The sequence below is a fragment of the Coregonus clupeaformis genome, chromosome 27 (assembly GCF_020615455.1).
Source record: "Coregonus clupeaformis isolate EN_2021a chromosome 27, ASM2061545v1, whole genome shotgun sequence".
Taxonomy (NCBI): domain Eukaryota; kingdom Metazoa; phylum Chordata; class Actinopteri; order Salmoniformes; family Salmonidae; genus Coregonus; species Coregonus clupeaformis.
Window position 1 is genome coordinate 42522194 of NC_059218.1, and position 17416 is coordinate 42539609.

A 17416-nucleotide genomic window follows, 5' to 3' on the forward strand; every position below is an offset into this window, starting at 1 on the left:
TTCTATTATAGTGTTAATCTAGAGATAACTCCTATTCGTGTTATTTCTATTCTAGTGTTAATCTAGAGATAACTCCTATTCGTGTTATTTCTATTATAGTGTTAATCTAGAGATAACTCCTATTCGTGTTATTTCTATTATAGTGTTAATCTAGAGATAACTCCTATTAGTGGTATTTCTATTATAGTGTTAATCTAGAGATAACTCCTATTCGTGTTATTTCTATTATAGTGTTAATCTAGAGATAACTCCTATTAGTGGTATTTCTATTATAGTGTTAATCTAGAGATAACTCCTATTCGTGTTATTTCTATTATAGTGTTAATCTAGAGATAACTCCTATTAGTGGTATTTCTATTCTAGTGTTAATCTAGAGATAACTCCTATTCGTGTTATTTCTATTATAGTGTTAATCTAGAGATAACTCCTATTAGTGTTATTTCTATTATAGTGTTAATCTAGAGATAACTCCTATTAGTGTTATTTCTATTATAGTGTTAATCTAGAGATAACTCCTATTCGTGTTATTTCTATTATAGTGTTAATCTAGAGATAACTCCTATTCGTGTTATTTCTATTATAGTGTTAATCTAGAGATAACTCCTATTCGTGTTATTTCTATTATAGTGTTAATCTAGAGATAACTCCTATTCGTGTTATTTCTATTATAGTGTTAATCTAGAGATAACTCCTATTCGTGTTATTTCTATTATAGTGTTAATCTAGAGAGAACTCCTATTAGTGGTATTTATATTATAGTGTTAATCTAGAGATAACTCCTATTAGTGGTATTTCTATTATAGTGTTAATCTAGAGATAACTCCTATTTGTGTTATTTCTATTATAGTGTTAATCTAGAGATAACTCCTATTAGTGGTATTTCTATTCTAGTGTTAATCTAGAGATAACTCCTATTCGTGTTATTTCTATTATAGTGTTAATCTAGAGATAACACTAATATGAGTTCTCTAGATTAACACTAGAATACAAATAACTCTAATAGGAGTTATCTCTAGATTAACACTAGAATAGAAATAACTCTAATAGGAGTTCTCTAGATTAACACTATAACAGAAATAACACTAATAGGATTTATCTATAGATTAACATGAATAGAAATAACACAAATAGGAGTTAATCTAGAGATAAATTCTATTAGTGTTATTTCTATTTGTGTTAATCTAGAGATAAATCCTATTAGTGTTATTTCTATTCGTGTTAATCCAGAGAACTCCTATTAGTGTTAAACAAAACACTGTTACACTAAGTCATTTTGAGTGTTGTTTTAACGTTATATGGTGTAAAGCCTAATTTGCATATTTCCCATGGTGCCTATTATTTTTGAGTGAATTGTAGAGTTACAACCCATGACTGTATTTGTTAGTGACAGAGACATGGAGAGAATCTCAATTGCATACTCCTCTCTCCTTCTCAAAACCCAACAGATGAGATAGCTAAAGGTCCCTCCCCTCTGACCTTTTCTCCCTTTCTCCTGCAATGGGTTTTGTGGAGGCGAGGAGGCGAGGAGAGAGGACGCGAGGAGTGTTCAATTGAGATTCTTCCATGGTTGTTGAATTCTTTCCTTTTAAAGGCCTGTGGTTTTCCCCCAAAAAGTATCTACAGTTGAAGTCGGACGTTTACATACACTTAGGTTGGAGTCATTGAAACCCGTTTTTCAACCACTCCACACATTTCTTGTTAACAAACTGTAGTTTTGGCAAGTCAGATAGGACATCTACTTTGTGCATGACACAAGTAATTTTTCCAACAATTGTTTACAGACAGATTATTTCACTTATAATTCACTGTATCACAATTCCAGTGGGTCAGAAGTTTCCATACACTATGTTGACTGTGCCTTTAAACAGCTTGGAAAATTCCACAAAATGATGTCATGGCTCTGGAAAGCTTCTGATAGGCTAATTGACATAATTTGAGACAATTGGAGGTGTACCTGTGGATGTATTTCAAGGCCTACCTTCAAACTCAGTGCCTCTTTGCTTGACATCATGGGAAAATCAAAAGAAATCAGCCAAGACCTCAGAAAATAATTGTAGACCTCCAAAAGCCTGGTTCATCCTTGGGAGCAATTTCCAAATGCCTGAAGGTACCACGTTCATCTGTGCAAACAATAGTATGCAAGTATAAACACCATGGGACCACGCAGCCGTCATACTGCTCAGGAAGGAGACGCGTTCTGTCTCCTAGAGATGAACGTACTTTGGTCCGAAAAGTGCAAATCAATCCCAGAACAACAGCAAAGGACCTTGTGAAGATGCTGGAGGAAACAGGTACAAAAGTATCTATATCCACAGTAAAACGAGTCTTATATCGACATAATCTGAAAGGCCGCTCAGTAAGGAAGAAGCCACTGCTCCAAAACCGCCATAAAAAAGCCAGGCTACGGTTTGCAACTGCACATGGGGACAAAGATTGTACTTTTTGGAGAAATGTCCTCTGGTCTGATTAAACAAAATTAGAACTGTTTGGCCATAATGACCATCATTATGTTTGGAGGAAAAGGGGGATGATTGCAAGCCGAAGAACACCATCCCAACCGTGAAGCACGGGGGTGGCAGCATCATGCTGTGGGGGTGCTTTGCTGCAGGAGGGACTGGTGCACTTCACAAAATAGATGGCATCATGAGGAAGGAAAATTATGTGGATATATTGAAGCAACATCTCAAGACATCAGTCAGGAAGTTAAAGCTTGGTCGCAAATGGTTCTTCCAAATGGACAATGACCCCAAGCATACTTCCAAAGTTGTGCCAAAATGGCTTAAGGACAACAAAGTCAATGTATTGGAGTGGCCATCACAAAGCCCTGACCTCAATCCTATAGAACATTTGTGGGCAGAACTGAAAAAGCGTGTGCGAGCAAGGAGGCCTACAAACCTGACTCAGTTACACCAGCTCTGTCAGGAGGAATGGGCCAAAATTCACCCAACTTATTGTGGGAAGCTTGTGGAAGGCTACCCGAAATGTTTGACCCAACAATTTAAAGGCAATGCTACCAAATACTAATTGAGTGTATGTAAACTTGAATACTTGTCGTATCAAAATACCGTATATTAGTGTTTTACTTTCCATATATATTTTTTTATAAACGTTAAAAATGTTCTTCCAATTTGACATTACAGATTATTTTGTGTAGATAGTTGACAAGAAATTACAATTAAATCAATTTTAATCCCACTTTGTACCACAACAACATTTGAGAAAAAAACGTGTGAATACTCTCTGAAGGCACTGTCCCTCCCTTTAACCCTCTATCTCCTTGGAACCAAGGCCTCATAACCCCAATCTCAGCCAGGGTTTCAATCTCAGCCCCACACTCTTCAATATTTACATAAACTAATTGGCCACTATTCTAGAAAATCCTCATCCCCTGGTGTTAGTCTCCACAATTCAGAGGTTAAATGTCTCTCTCTCTCTCTCTCTCTCTCTCTCTCTCTCTCTCTCTCTCTCTCTCTCTCTCTCTCTCTCTCTCTCCCTTCTCTCTCTCCCTCCTCTCTCTCTCCTTCTCTTTCTCTCTCCTTTCTTTCCGTTTCCCCCTCTCTATCTCCCTCCCTCTCTCTCTCTCTCCCTCTCTCACCCCCTCTCTCTCTCTCTCTCTCTCTCTCTCTCTCTCTCTCTCTCTCTCTCTCTCTCTCTCTCTCTCTCCCTCTCTCACCCCCTCCCTCTCTCTCTCTCTCTCTCTCTATCCCTAGGCCTATAAACTGGACCCGTCTAGCGTCTACCTGCGTCTGAAGGTGTGTGTAGAGGAACAGCTGCTGCTATATGTCCCCAAACCGGAGGAGGACGTCTCTGATCTGGTGAGGAGAATAGAAGGATAGAAGGATAGAAGGATAGAAGGATAGAAGGATAGAAGGATAGGAGAATAGAAGGATAGGAGAATAGAAGGACAGGAGGACTGTTTGTGTGTGTTTGTGTGTGTGTTTGTGTGTGTGTGTGTGTGTGTGTGTGTGTGTGTGTGTGTGTTTGTGTTTGTGTGTGTTTGTGTTTGTGTTTGTATTTGTATTTGTATTTGTGTTTGTGTTTGTGTGTGTGTGTGTGTGTGTGTGTGTGTGTGTGTGTGTGTGTGTGTGTGTGTAACGTCGTGTTGGTTAAAGATCCTCAGACACTTTAACCCCAATAACCTAATCTACTGTGCTGTTATTTTTCATAGAGAGCGCTTAACACAATAAACCTATTCTCAGAGTGCAATCTTTGTGTACCCTTACGGAGAAACCACATGCATTTCACATGTGATCACGTGACAACATGTAAAAGCAACATGTGATAACGTGAAACTTGATCTCATGTCAAATAAAATGTGACAACATGGAGATGCAAAATGTCAATGTGTGATACCATGAAACTACACGTGACAACATTTGAAGGTTTTTCACATGTGAAACTGCTAATTTCACATGTGAATCTGCAATTCACATGTGAGGTGAAAACATATTATTGTCCTCACATGTGAAAAGGGGGTGTTCTCTCTCTGTTCAAGTTAATGTTTCCGACATTTTCGGACAACTGAACAACTATTGATTTAGAAACACAGAGAGTTACCGCAAGTCGCAAAGAAAACAGGAGCTGCCTCCACTATTCCAGAACCATTTCAACTTCAACATTTCAACATCATCTGAACAAGAGGAATACCTATGTAAGAATGCTGTTCATTGACTATAGCTCAGCCTTCAACACCATAGTACCCTCCAAGCTCATCATTAAGCTCGAGGCCCTGGGTCTGAACCCCACCCTGTGCAACTGGGTCCTGGACTTCCTGACGGGCCATCCCCAGGTGGTGAAGGTAGGAAACACTTTGCTGATCCTCAACACTGGGGCCCCACAAGGGTGGGTACTCAGCCCCCTCCTGTACTCCCTTGTTCACCCATGACTGCGTGGCCAAGCTCGCCTCCAACTCAATCATCAAGTTTGCAGACGACACAACAGTAGCAGGCCTGATTACCAACAATGACAAGACCGCCTACAGGTAGGAGGTGAGGGCTCTGGGAGTGTGGTGCCAGGAAAATAACCTCTCACTCAACATCAACAAAACAAAGGAGATGATCGTGGACTTCAGGAAACAGCAGAGGGTGCACCCCCCTATCCACATCGATGGGACCACAGTGGAGAAGGTGGAAAGCTTCAAGATCTTTGGCGTACACATCACTGACAAACTGAAATGGTCCACCCACGCAGACAGTGTGGTGAAGAAGGCGCAACAGAGCCTCTTCAACCTCAGGAGGCTGAAGAAATTTGGTTTGTCAGACCATGAGACAAAGTCGGCCTTCTCACGACAACGTCTGTAGCGTCCGAACGGTTTGGCCTACAAACTAGTATGACCACTCTATGGAATGGGGAGACTCTACGACCCCCACAAGTGTCACAGGACTTGTCTGAAGGTAACCTATACCGGTTTTAAAAAACGAATGAAAGATAGTTTTGTGCCTAACCAAAAAAAGGGATTAAATATGTGTAAAAATATATATATATATATATATATACTGTATTTCTTGAGTTTTCTTATATCTCCTAGATATAGGACACTTTCAAACCTTGTTTCTTATGATTTATTTTTTGTCATTTAGGAATGTGTTATTCAGTGTGTTATTCAGTGTGTTATTCGGTGTGTTATTCAGTGTGTTATTCAGTGTGTTATTCAGTGTGTTATTCAGTGTGTTATTCAGTGTGTTATTCAGTGTGTTATTCAATGTGTTATTCAGTGTGTTATTCAGTGTGTTATTCAATGTGTTATTCAGTGTGTTATTCAGTGTGTTATTCAGTGTGTTATTCAGTGTGTTATTCAGTGTGTTATTCAGTGTGTTATTCAGTGTGTTATTCAGTGTGTTATTCAATGTGTTATTCAGTGTGTTATTCAGTGTGTTATTCAATGTGTTATTCAGTGTGTTACTCAATGCGTTTCTATGGGCTAAAGGCCATTTTTTATTTTTCAAATAAATGTTTTGGATATTATTTTGATACCTAAAGGGGTCCTAAAATTCTAAATCAAATAGCTAAATGATCCATGGTATGACCATCTTAAAACAATTCCATATGTCATCTTAGAACCCCCCCTTTTTGTGGGTCTGTGTGATCTGAGGGAAATATGTGTCTCTAATATGGTCATACATTTGGCAGGAGGTTAGGAAGTGCAGCTCAGTTTCCACCTCATTTTGTGGGCAGTGTGCACATAGCCTGTCTTCTCTTGAGAGCCAGGTCTGCCTACGGCGGCCTTTCTCAATAGCAAGGCTATGCTCACTGAGTCTGTACATAGTCAAAGCTTTCCTTAAGTTTGGGTCAGTCACAGTGGTAAGGTATTCTGCCACTGTGTACCCTCTGTTTAGGGCCAAATAGCGTTCTAGTTTGCTCTGTTTTTTTGTTAATTCTTTCCAATGTGTCAAGTAATTATCTTTTAGTTTTCTCATGATTTGGTTGGGTCTAATTGTGTTGCTGTCCTGGGGCTCTGTGGGGTCTGTTTGTGTTTGTGAACAGAGCCCCAGGACCAGCTTGCTTAGGGGACTCTTCTCCAGGTTAATCTCTCTGTAGGTGATGGCTTTGTTATGGAAGGTTTGGGAATCGCTTCCTTTTAGGTGGTTGTAGAATTTAACGGCTCTTTTCTGGATGTTGATCATTAGCGGGTATCGACCTAATTCTGCTCTGCATACATTATTTGGTGTTTTACATTGTACACAGAAGATATTTCTTGCAGAATTCTGCATGCAGAGTCTCAATTTGGTGTGTCCCATGTTGTGAATTCTTGGTTGGTGAGCGGACCCCAGACCTCACAACCACAAAGGGAAATGGGTTCTATAACTGATTCAAGTATTTTTTGCCAGATCCTAATTGGTATGTCGAATTTTATGTTCCTTTTGATGGCGTAGAAGGCCCTTCTTGCCTTGTCTCTCAAATCGTTCATAGCTTTGTGGAAGTTACCTGTGGCGCTGATGTTTAGGCCGAGGTATGTATAGTTTTTTTGCGTGCTCTAGGGCAACGATGTCTAGATGGAATTTGTATTTGTGGTCCTGGCAACTGGACTTTTTTTGGAACACCATTATTTTTGTCTTACTGAGATTTAGGGCCCAGGTCTGACAATCTGTGCAGAAGATCTAGGTGCTGCTGTAGGCCCTCCTTGGTTGGGGACAGAAGCACCAGATCATCAGCAAACAGAAGACATTTGACTTCAGATTCTAGTAGAGTGAGGCCAGGTGCTGCAGACTGTTCTAGTGCCCTCGCCAATTCGTTGATATATATGTTGAGGAGGGTGGGGCTTAAACTGCATCCCTGTCTTACCCCACGGCCCTGTGGAAAGAAATATGTGTGTTTTTTGCCAATTTTAACTGCACACTTGTTGTTTGTGTACATGGATTTTATTATGTTTTGTGTTTTTCCCCCAACCCCACTTTCCATCAATTTGTATAGCAGACCCTCATGCCAAATTGAGTCAAAAGCTTTTTTGAAATCAACAAAGCATGAGAAGACTTTGCCTTTGTTTTGGTTTGTTTGTTTGTCCATTAGGGTGTGCAGGGTGAATACGTGGTCTGTCGTATGGTAATTTGGTAAAAAGCCAATTTGACATTTGCTCAGTACATTGTTTTCACTGAGGAAATGTGCAAGTCTATAATACAGAAGATTTTCACATTTCTCTCTTCCTTCATCTTTCCATCCCTCTCTCTCTCTCTCTCTCTTTTGCTCTCTTCCTCCATCTCTCTCTCTCTCTCTCTCTCTCTCTCTCTTCCTCCATATCTCTCTCTCTTCCTCCATCTCTCCATCTCTCTTCCTCCATCTCTCCTCCTCATCCCTCTTTCTCTCTCTCTCTCTCTCTCTCTCTCTCTCTCTCTCTCTCTCTCTCTCTCTCTCTCTCTCTCTCTCTCTCTCGTATGGTAATTTGGTAAAAAGCCAATTTGACATTTGCTCAGTACATTGTTTTCACTGAGGAAATGTGCAAGTCTATAATACAGAAGATTTTCAAATTTCTCTCTTCCTTCATCTTTCCATCCCTCTCTCTCTCTCTCTCTCTCTTTTGCTCTCTTCCTCCATCTCTCTCTCTCTCTCTCTCTCTCTCTCTCTCTCTATCTCTCTCTCTCTTCCTCCATATCTCTCTCTCTTCCTCCATCTCTCCATCTCTCTTCCTCCATCTCTCCTCCTCCTCCTCATCCCTCTTTCTCTCTCTCTCTCTCTCTCTCTCTCTCTCTCTCTCTCTCTCTCTCTCTCTCTCTCTCTCTCTCTCTCTCTCTCTCTCTCTCTCTCTCTCGCTCTCTCTCTCTCTCTGTCTCTCTGTCTCTCTCTCCCTCTCTCACGCTCTCTGTAATATGACATTAGTATTTATCCATGGTGACTTACACACACTAGGCTACTGTTTCAGTCTGTGTATTCATTGACACAGCTGTGTTCACATGCAACCACTGCTGGGGCACCACAGAGGTCAAAAGTAGCAGTATCATTAAAGAAAGCTGCTGGGCCAAATACACACGCTCTTTGTTCTTGGATGTAGGGTTAGGGTGAGGTTAGGGTTGTTAAAGACTGAAACGCTGGTGATACTTCAAGCATGGCCACATCAAAATCTAGTTGTTAAGGACACTTACAGATGATATTTGATATGGGATTTGAGGTCATAGCTTTTCCGACTGTTAACTCTGAAATGCAATCATAAGATTGCTTGTATTGATGTTGAGATGCTGAGACATTTAACAAACATCTATGATCTCTAACACAGATTTCTATCGTGATCTCTAATACAGATTTCTAACATGATCTCTAACACAGATTTCTAACGTGATCTCTAATACAGATTTCTAACATGATCTCTAATACAGATTTCTAACGTGATCTCTAATACAGATTTCTAACATGATCTCTAACACAGATTTCTAACGTGATCTCTAATACAGATTTCTAACATGATCTCTAATACATATTTCTAACATGATCTCTAACACAGATTTCTAACATGATCTCTAATACAGATTTCTAACATGATCTCTAACACAGATTTGTAACATGATCTCAAAAACAGATATACGGTGCATTCAGAAAGTATTCAGACCCCTTCCCCTTTTTCACATTTTATTACGTTACAGCTTTATTCTAAAATGGATTCATCATCAATCTACACACAATACCCCATAATGACAAAGCGAAAACAGGTTTTTATAAAATTCTAGCACATTTATTAAAAAGAAAAAACAGAAATACCTTTTTACATAAGTATTCAGACCCTTTGCTTTGAGACTCGAAATTGAGCTCAGATGCATCCTGTTTCCATTGATCTTCCTTGAGATGTTTCTACAACTTGATTGGAGTCCACCGGTGGTAAATTCAATTGATTGTACATGATTTGGAAAGGCACACACCTGTCTATATAAGGTCCCACATGTCAGAGCAAAAACCAAGCCATGAGATCGAAGGAATCGTTCTTAAATGGAAGAAGTTTGAAACTGCCAAGACTCTTCCCTAGAGCTGGCCACCTGGCCAAACTGAGCAATCGGGGGAGAAGGGCCTTGGTCAGGGAGGTGACCAAGAACCCAATGGTCACTCTGACCGAGCTCCAGAGTTCCTCTGTGGAGATGAGAGAACCTTCCAAAAGGACAACCAACTCTGCAGCACTCCACCAATCAGGCCTTCATGGTAGAGTTGCCAGACGGAAGCCACTCCTCAGTAAAAGGCACATGACAGCCCGCTTGGAGTTTGCCAAAAGGCACCTAAAGGACTCTCAGACCATGAGAAACAAGATTCTCTGGTCTGATGAAACCAATAGTGAACTCTTTGGCCTGAATGCAAAGCGTCTGGAGGAAACCTGGCACCATCCCTACAGTGAAGCATGGTGGTGGCAGCATCATGCTGTGTGTATGTTTTTCAGCGGCAGGGACTGGGAGACTAGTCAGGATCGAGGGAAAGATTAACTGAGCAAAGTACAGAGAGATCCTTGATGAAAACCTGCTCCAGAGCGCTCAGACTGGGGCGAAGGTTCACCTTCCAACAGGACAACGACCCAGCCAAGACAACGCGGAAGTGGCTTCGGGAAAAGTCTCTGAATGTCCTTGAGTGGCCCAGCCAGAGCCCGGACTTGAACCCATCAAACATCTCTGGAGAGACCTGAAAATAGCTGTGCAGCGACGATCGCCATCCAACCTGACAGAGCTTGAGAGGATCTGCAGAGAAGAATAGGAGAAACTCCACAAATACAGGTGTGCCAAGCTTGTAGCGTCATACCCAAGAAGATTCGAGGCTGTAATCGCTGCCAAAGGTGCTTCAACAAAGTACTCAGTAAAGGGTCTGAATACTTACGTAAATGTGATATTTCCATTTTTTCCAAAAAATTCTAAAACGAGTTTTTGTTTTGTCATTATGGGGTATTGTGTGTAGATTGAAGGTGGAACAATCTATTTAATCCATTTCCGAAGAAGGCTGTAACATAACAAAATGTGGAAAAAATCAAGGGTTCTGAATGCTTTCCCAATGCACTGCATTACATGATCTCCAACACAGATATCTAACATGTGGTTTGCTGAACTAACCTAACATGATGAGTAACCTTGACTGACACCCCCAAAAATTGCGTTGACACCCTGAGCTAATGCCTGGTCTTAAACTCAATGGGCAGTAGTACAAATGCCCCTGGTCTGATATACATGTGTCACGGGATTTGAACACTGGTCTCCCACGGGAGAAACCGACATCTTGACGGTGAGAGTGAAGTCTCAGGCAGGGCTATTTCATGATGACAAGACTGATCGTCTCCTCCTGTTTCTGCAGCTCTACAAAGAGATTGAGATATGTCCCAAAACCACCAAGCTGATCCGCTTCGACAAAGCTGAGTCCTGCACATTGGGATACGGTAGGTCACTCTACATCGTAATAAGGTAACATTATAATGATATATAATATAATATGCCATTTAGCAGACGCTTTTATCCAAAGCGACTTACAGTCATGTGTGCATAAATTTTTACGTATGGGTGGTCGCGGGGATCGAACCCACTGCCATGGCGTTACAAGCGCCGTGCTCTACCAATTGAGCTACAGAGGACCACGCGTTTACATGAGGCTAGGTAACATTATAATGATATAGGCGTATATATGAAGCTAATATCTTATTCTAATATGGTAGGCTGGCCTCTTAGCCGAGACTAATTCACTAGAATGTAATGTTCCAGAGTATTCTGATAGAGATGTGCTGTGCGGAACAGATATGTCTCTCTCTCTCTGTCTCTGTCTCTCTCTCTCTCTCTCTCTCTCTGTCTCTCTCTCTCTCTCTCTCTGTCTCTCTCTCTCTCTGTCTCTCTCTCTCTCTCTCTCTCTGTCTCTCTCTCTCTCTCTCTCTCTCTCTCTCTGTTCTCTCTCTCTCTCTCTCTCTCTCTCTCTCTCTCTCTCTCTCTCTCTCTCTCTGTCTCTGTCTCTCTCTCTCTCTCTCTCTCTCTGTCTCTCTCTCTCTCTCTCGTCTCTCTCTCTCTCTCTCTCTCTCTCTATGTCTCTCTCTCTCTGTCTCTCTCTCTCTCTCTCTGTTCTCTCTCTCTCTCTCTCTCTCTCTCTCTCTCTCTCTCTCTCTCTCTCTCTCTCTCTCTCTCTCTCTCTCTCTCTCTCTCTCTCTCTCTCTCTCTCTCTCTGTCTCTCTCTCTCTCTCTCTCTCTCTCTCTGTCTCTCTCTCTCTCTCTCTCTGCCCCTCTCTCTCTCTCTCTCTCTCTCTCTCTCTCTCTCTCTCTCTCTCTCTCTCTCTCTCTCTCTCTCTCTCTCTCTCTCTCTCTCTCTCTCTCTCTCTCTCTCTCTCTCTCTCTCTCTCTCTCTCTCTCTCTCTCTCTCTCTCTCTCTCTCTCTCTCTGTGATGTAGAACAACATTTAATGGGTGCCTATACTGTATTTGTCCCATTTCACAACATGTAGAAGTGTATATTAATACGCATGTGTGAATTGGAAATGTCGTTTTTTGCATATCCCAACTCTCCCTGAGACACCTTCCGGAGAGTGGGGTCACAGCCAGGGTCTGCTATTATTAACAGCAACCCTGGAGCGATTAGGGTTAAGTACCTTGCTCTAGGGCACATCGGCAGATTTTTCACCTTGTCGGCTCAGGGATTTGAACTAGCGACCTTTCGGTTACTTAGTGGTGTGTAGACAAGTCCAATAGCCCCCCTGGATCGATGATGAATTGAAAAATTGACGCAAAAAAAGGTGGCAAACAAGTCAGGCTGCTCAGTGGATTAGCTTTGTGACTCCATCTCCTTCATTCATTGAAGTTGATGGCTCATTTATAACAACACTTTTTTTGGTATAGCCAATCATTTCAATGACTATTTCACTGGTAAAGTGGAAAAACTCAGAAGTGAAATGATAACATTGAACAGTGAACCATCATATTTGTGTATTGAAGATCTAATAATGAATTTGGTCAAGTTAGAGGTGGAAAAATGATTGTTTTCCATCAATAACAAAGCTACCAGGTATAGACAACCTTGATGGGAAACTATTGAGAATGGTAGCAGACTGATGCCACCCCTATTTGCTATATCTTTAACCAAAGCCTAAAGGAGTGTGTGTGTCCACAGGCGTGGAAGGAAGCTAAAGTAATTCCACTGATTAAAAAATAGTAAGGCACCCTTTGCTGGCTCTAACAGCCGACCAATCAGTTTGCTGCCTGCTCTTAGTAAACTGATGAAGTAAATTATGTTTGAACAAATACAATGTTATTTTTCAAAGAACAAGCTAACTACTTACTTTCAGCATGCACATGGGGAAGGGCACTCAACTTGTGCCGCACTGACTAGAAATTGATAACAATGATGATAGTTGGAGCTGTATTGTTAGATTTCAGTGCAGCCTTTCATGTTATTGATCATAAATTGTTATTGAAGAAACTCACTTGCTATGGCTTTACATCACCTGCCATCACATGGTTGGAGAGTTATTTCTCCAATAGAACCCAGAGAGTGTTCTTCAATGGAAGCTTATTTAATATCAGATATGTACAGTGTGGTGTCCCTCAGGGCAGTTGCCTTGGGCCGTTACGCTTCTCAATTTTTACAAATGATTTGTCACTTGTCTTACAAGAAGCTAAAATGACTATGTATGCTGATGATCGACACACTCTACATGTCAACACCCAAAGCCAGTGAGCTCACTGAAACTCTTAGCAAGGAGTTACAGTCAGTGTCAGAATGGTTAATTAACAATAAACGGGTCTTAAATACATCTAAAAGTAAAAGCATTGTATTTGGTTCAAAACATTATCTAAAGACCTAAACCTCAACTGGAGTTATGTAGAAAGGGAGTGACCATTGAGGTTGAAGAAGCTAAACTCCTAGGAGTAACATTGGAATGGTCAATTATCATGGACAAGTCATATTGAAAAAATTGTTGTGGAGATGGGGAGAGGTATGTCTGTTATAAAAAGATCAACTGTACTAGTTGTTCAGGCTCTGGTCTTGTCCCATCTTGATTACTGTCTGGTAATATGGTCAAGCGCAGCAAAGAAAGACCTAGCAAAGTTGCAGCTGGCTCAAAACAGAGCAGCACACCTTTCCCTTAACTGAAGACACAGAACATAACTAACATCAACAACATGCATGATAGTCTTTCATGGTTGAGGGTTGAGGAGAATTTGACTACTTCTATTCTAGTCTTTTTAAGAAACATTTGTGTTGAAAATGCCTAAGCACTTGTATAATCTATTTGCATACACTTCATACACACCCCAACAGACATGCCACTATGGGTTCCTTCACGGTACCCAAACCAAAAACAGATTTAACACGCCACTCAGTTATGTATAGAGCCATAATGGAAGGCTCTGGAAGGCTCTGCCACCAGAGGTTACTCAGGCAAAAAGCAAGTTTAGCTTTAAAAAAAAACAGATAAAAAAAAACATTATATCACGGCACGTCTCCTCTTTCTAAACACAATACCCATAATGACGAAGCAAAAACAGGTTTTTATTTATTTTTGCTAATTTATAAAAGTATTCAGACCCTTTACTCAGTACTTTGTTGAAGCACCTTTGGCAGTGATTACAGCCTCGAGTCTTCTTGGATATGACGCTACAAGCTTGGCACACCTGTATTTGGGGAGTTTCTCCCATTCTTCTCTGCAGATCCTCTCAAGCTCTGTCAGGTTGGATGGGGAGCGTTGCTGCAAAGCTATTTTCAGGTCTCTCCAGAGATGTTTGATCGGGTTCAAGTACAGGCTCTGGCTGGGCCACTCAAGGACATTCAGAGACTTGTCCCGACTTGTCTTTGCTGTGTGCTTAGGGTCGTTGTCCTGTTGGAAGGTGAACCTTCGCCCCAGTCTGAGGTACTGAGCACTCTGGAGCAGGTTTTCATCAAGGATCTCTCTGTACTTTGCTCCATTCATCTTTGCCTCGATCCTGACTAGTCTCCCAGTCCCTGCCGCTGAAAAACATACCCACAGCATGATGCTGCCACCACCATACTTCACCGTAGGGATGGTGCCAGGTTTCCTCCAGACGTGATGCTTGGCATTCAGGTGAAAGAGTTTAATCTTGGTTACATCAGACCAGAGAATCTTGTTTCTCAAGGTCTGAGAGTCTTTAGGTGCCTTTTGGCAAACTCCAAGCGGGCTGTCATGTGCCTTTTACTGAGGAGTGGATTCCGTTTGGCCACTCTACCATAAAGGCCTGATTGGTGGAGTGCTGAAGAGATGGTTGTCCTTCTGGAAGGTTCTCCCATCTCCACAGAGGAACCCTAGAGCTCTGTCAGAGTGACCATCGTGTTCTTGGTCACCTCCCTGTCCAAGGCCCTTCTCCCCCGATTGCTCAGTTTGGCCGGGCGGCCAGCTCTAGGAAGAGTCTTGGTGGTTCCAAACTTCTTCCATTTCAGAATGATGGAGGCCACTGCGTTCTTGGGGACCTTCAATGCTGCAGAAATGTTTTGGTACCCTTCCCCAGATCTGTGCCTCAACACAATCCTGTCTCGGAGCTCTACGGACAACTCCTTCGACCTCATGGCTTGGTTTTTGCTCTGACATGCACTGTCAACTATGGGACCTTATATAGACAGATGTGTGCCTTTCCAAATCATGTCAAATCAATTGAATTTATCACAGGTGGACTCCAATCAAGTTGTAGAAACATATCAAGGATGACCAATGGAAACAGGATGCACCTGAGCTCAATTTCGAGTCTCATAGCAAAGAGTCAATATTTATGTAAATAAGGTATTTCTGTTTTTTATTTTTAATACATTCGTTTACATTTCTAAAAACCTGTTTTTCTCTTTGTCATTATGAGGTATTGTGTGTAGATTGCTGAGGATTTTTATTTATTTAATCCATTTTAGATTAAGGCTGTAACGTTAAAAAAAATGTGGAAAAAATCAATGGGTCTGAGTACATTCCAAAGGCACTGTATATATGAATCGTGTGTAAATTGTATTTTTGTTGTCTCTTGGTGTTGTCTCTTGGTCTTTCCAATATACACCGAGTATACAAAACATTAAGAACACCTGCTCTTTCCCTGACATAGTCTGACCAGGTGAATCCAGGTGAAAGCTATGATCCCTTATTGATGTCACTTGTTAAATCCACTTCAATTAGTGTAGATGAAGGGGGAGGAGACAGGTTAAAGAAGGATTTTTAAGCCTTGAGACATTTGAGACATCGATTATGTATGTGTGCCATTCAGAGGGTGAACGGGCAAGACAAAAAATGTAAGTGCCTTTGAACGGGGTATGTGCAGTAGCTAATGGGGATCCTAATTAACTAAACTACATCTCTCTTTAGGTTTCTCCGTAGCTAATTGGAATCCTAATTAACTAAACTACATCTCTCTTTAGGTTTCTCAGTAGCTAATGGGAATCCTAATTAACTAAACTACATCTCTCTCTTTAGGTTTCTCAGTAGCAGTAGTAGACGAGGAGGGGACCCAGCAGCTCCATATCACTGAAGTAAAAGCAGGAGGACTGGCTTCCGCTAAAGGTACACATGGACAAACACACACACACCTGAAAATCAAACCGACAACCCTCCGGTTGAAAGCTTGCTTCTCTAACCTTAGGAGTACCTGCCGGCCCCTCTTAGATGTGCTGCAGATAGGGCAGTTTTCCTGGACCCATATCAACCCCATTTCTCTTGGACCCATATAAACCCCATTTCTGGAATTAAAAGCACTTTCAAGGGCTTGCTCTGGGTCCGGGAAACCAGCCCATAATGCATGGAGCTGACATGGTTGACTCTGTCCCGATGTTGGGAGGAGGCTAGTCCAGCGTGAGGTTGTAGCTGGTTGGAATCTAATGCATTAGCATTGTAAATGATGCTAGCAGTGGCTAGCTGGAATCTAATGCATTAGCATTGTAAATGATGCTAGCAGTGGCTAGCTGGAATCTAATGCTTTGGCATTATAAATGATGCTTGCTGCAGGCTATATGACTTATTCTCTATGGAGAGGTGGAAATATATAGAGACAATACTAAAATACATTTGGAATATATTTAAGCAGAGCGTGCGATGGTGTGTGTGTGTGTGTGAGGGAGAGAGAGTGTATGTGTTCAGGAGAATGAATGGCAATGCCTGAGGGTTTGTGTGTGAATGGCAATTTGAAAGCATGAAAGACTAGAGGGTGTGTTGGGAAACCAGGCCAGCACGGGACAAATAGCACCACATCATCACACACACGAACAGCTAGAAGGGGTGATAACCCTCTTTGTCCAACAGAGACTCTCTCAGACAACTGACATATAACATCTCAGACAACTGGGTCACGCCTTCGGGCCGTGTGTGTTCAGAGCCTGAATGGCAATGGGAAAGCATTAGTGTTAGGCTTGAGGGTGTGTGTGTGTGTGTGTGTGTGTCTGCACTCCTGCCCTGTTCCTTTTCAGGACACACAGTCTATTATTCCAGCCGTAGCACTGCTTCTATTAGAAGGGATGTGAATTGAGATTGAAGTCTGGCCCTACAGGGATGATGGCCGCTACAGTAATAACAATGTGTACACTCTGGGGATCACACACTGCTTTATTCTCACAGACAAGTCGTTACAACCTCACCACCGACTGTCCTGGGTGTCCGTCCTCTTCTACATAGTGTGTTTATATATTTATATATTGCCGTTCAGCAGACACTTTTATCCAAAGCAACTTTACAGTAAACACTTCTATGAGTATGAGTGGCCCCCCAAGGGGGGAATTGAACCCACCATCCTGCTGTTTTGCGAAGTCTACTTACTGAGCCACGCAGACCATCCTGCATCAGCATCAGAGACAGGAGCAGTCAGAAGCCCGAGAACGCTTTTCACAGTCTATTTGCATAATTTGATTTAATGGGTTCTAATTGGCTGGCTATTTGATTGCTAATTAGGACCGCACAGACACAGTTGGTGAAAGGAGGCGGGACTAGAGCCAGTCAATCAAAGGGCCTTGTCCAATACAATACATTCTTCCTTCCTTTGTTCAGCTAAACGCCGGTCTATATGTTAGTGGAAAAG

General features: G+C 41.7%; 1 protein-coding gene across 1 annotated transcript in view; it reads left to right on the forward strand.

The window, feature by feature from the left end:
• Window positions 1-17416, forward strand: part of tiam1a (TIAM Rac1 associated GEF 1a) — a 165545-nt gene that overhangs the window by 94934 nt on the left and 53195 nt on the right. The window contains exons 15-17 of the mRNA XM_045207950.1: window positions 3711-3815; window positions 10744-10825; window positions 15826-15912. Of these exons, the coding sequence (XP_045063885.1) occupies window positions 3711-3815; window positions 10744-10825; window positions 15826-15912 (274 nt within the window). The remainder of the gene's footprint in view (window positions 1-3710; window positions 3816-10743; window positions 10826-15825; window positions 15913-17416) is intronic.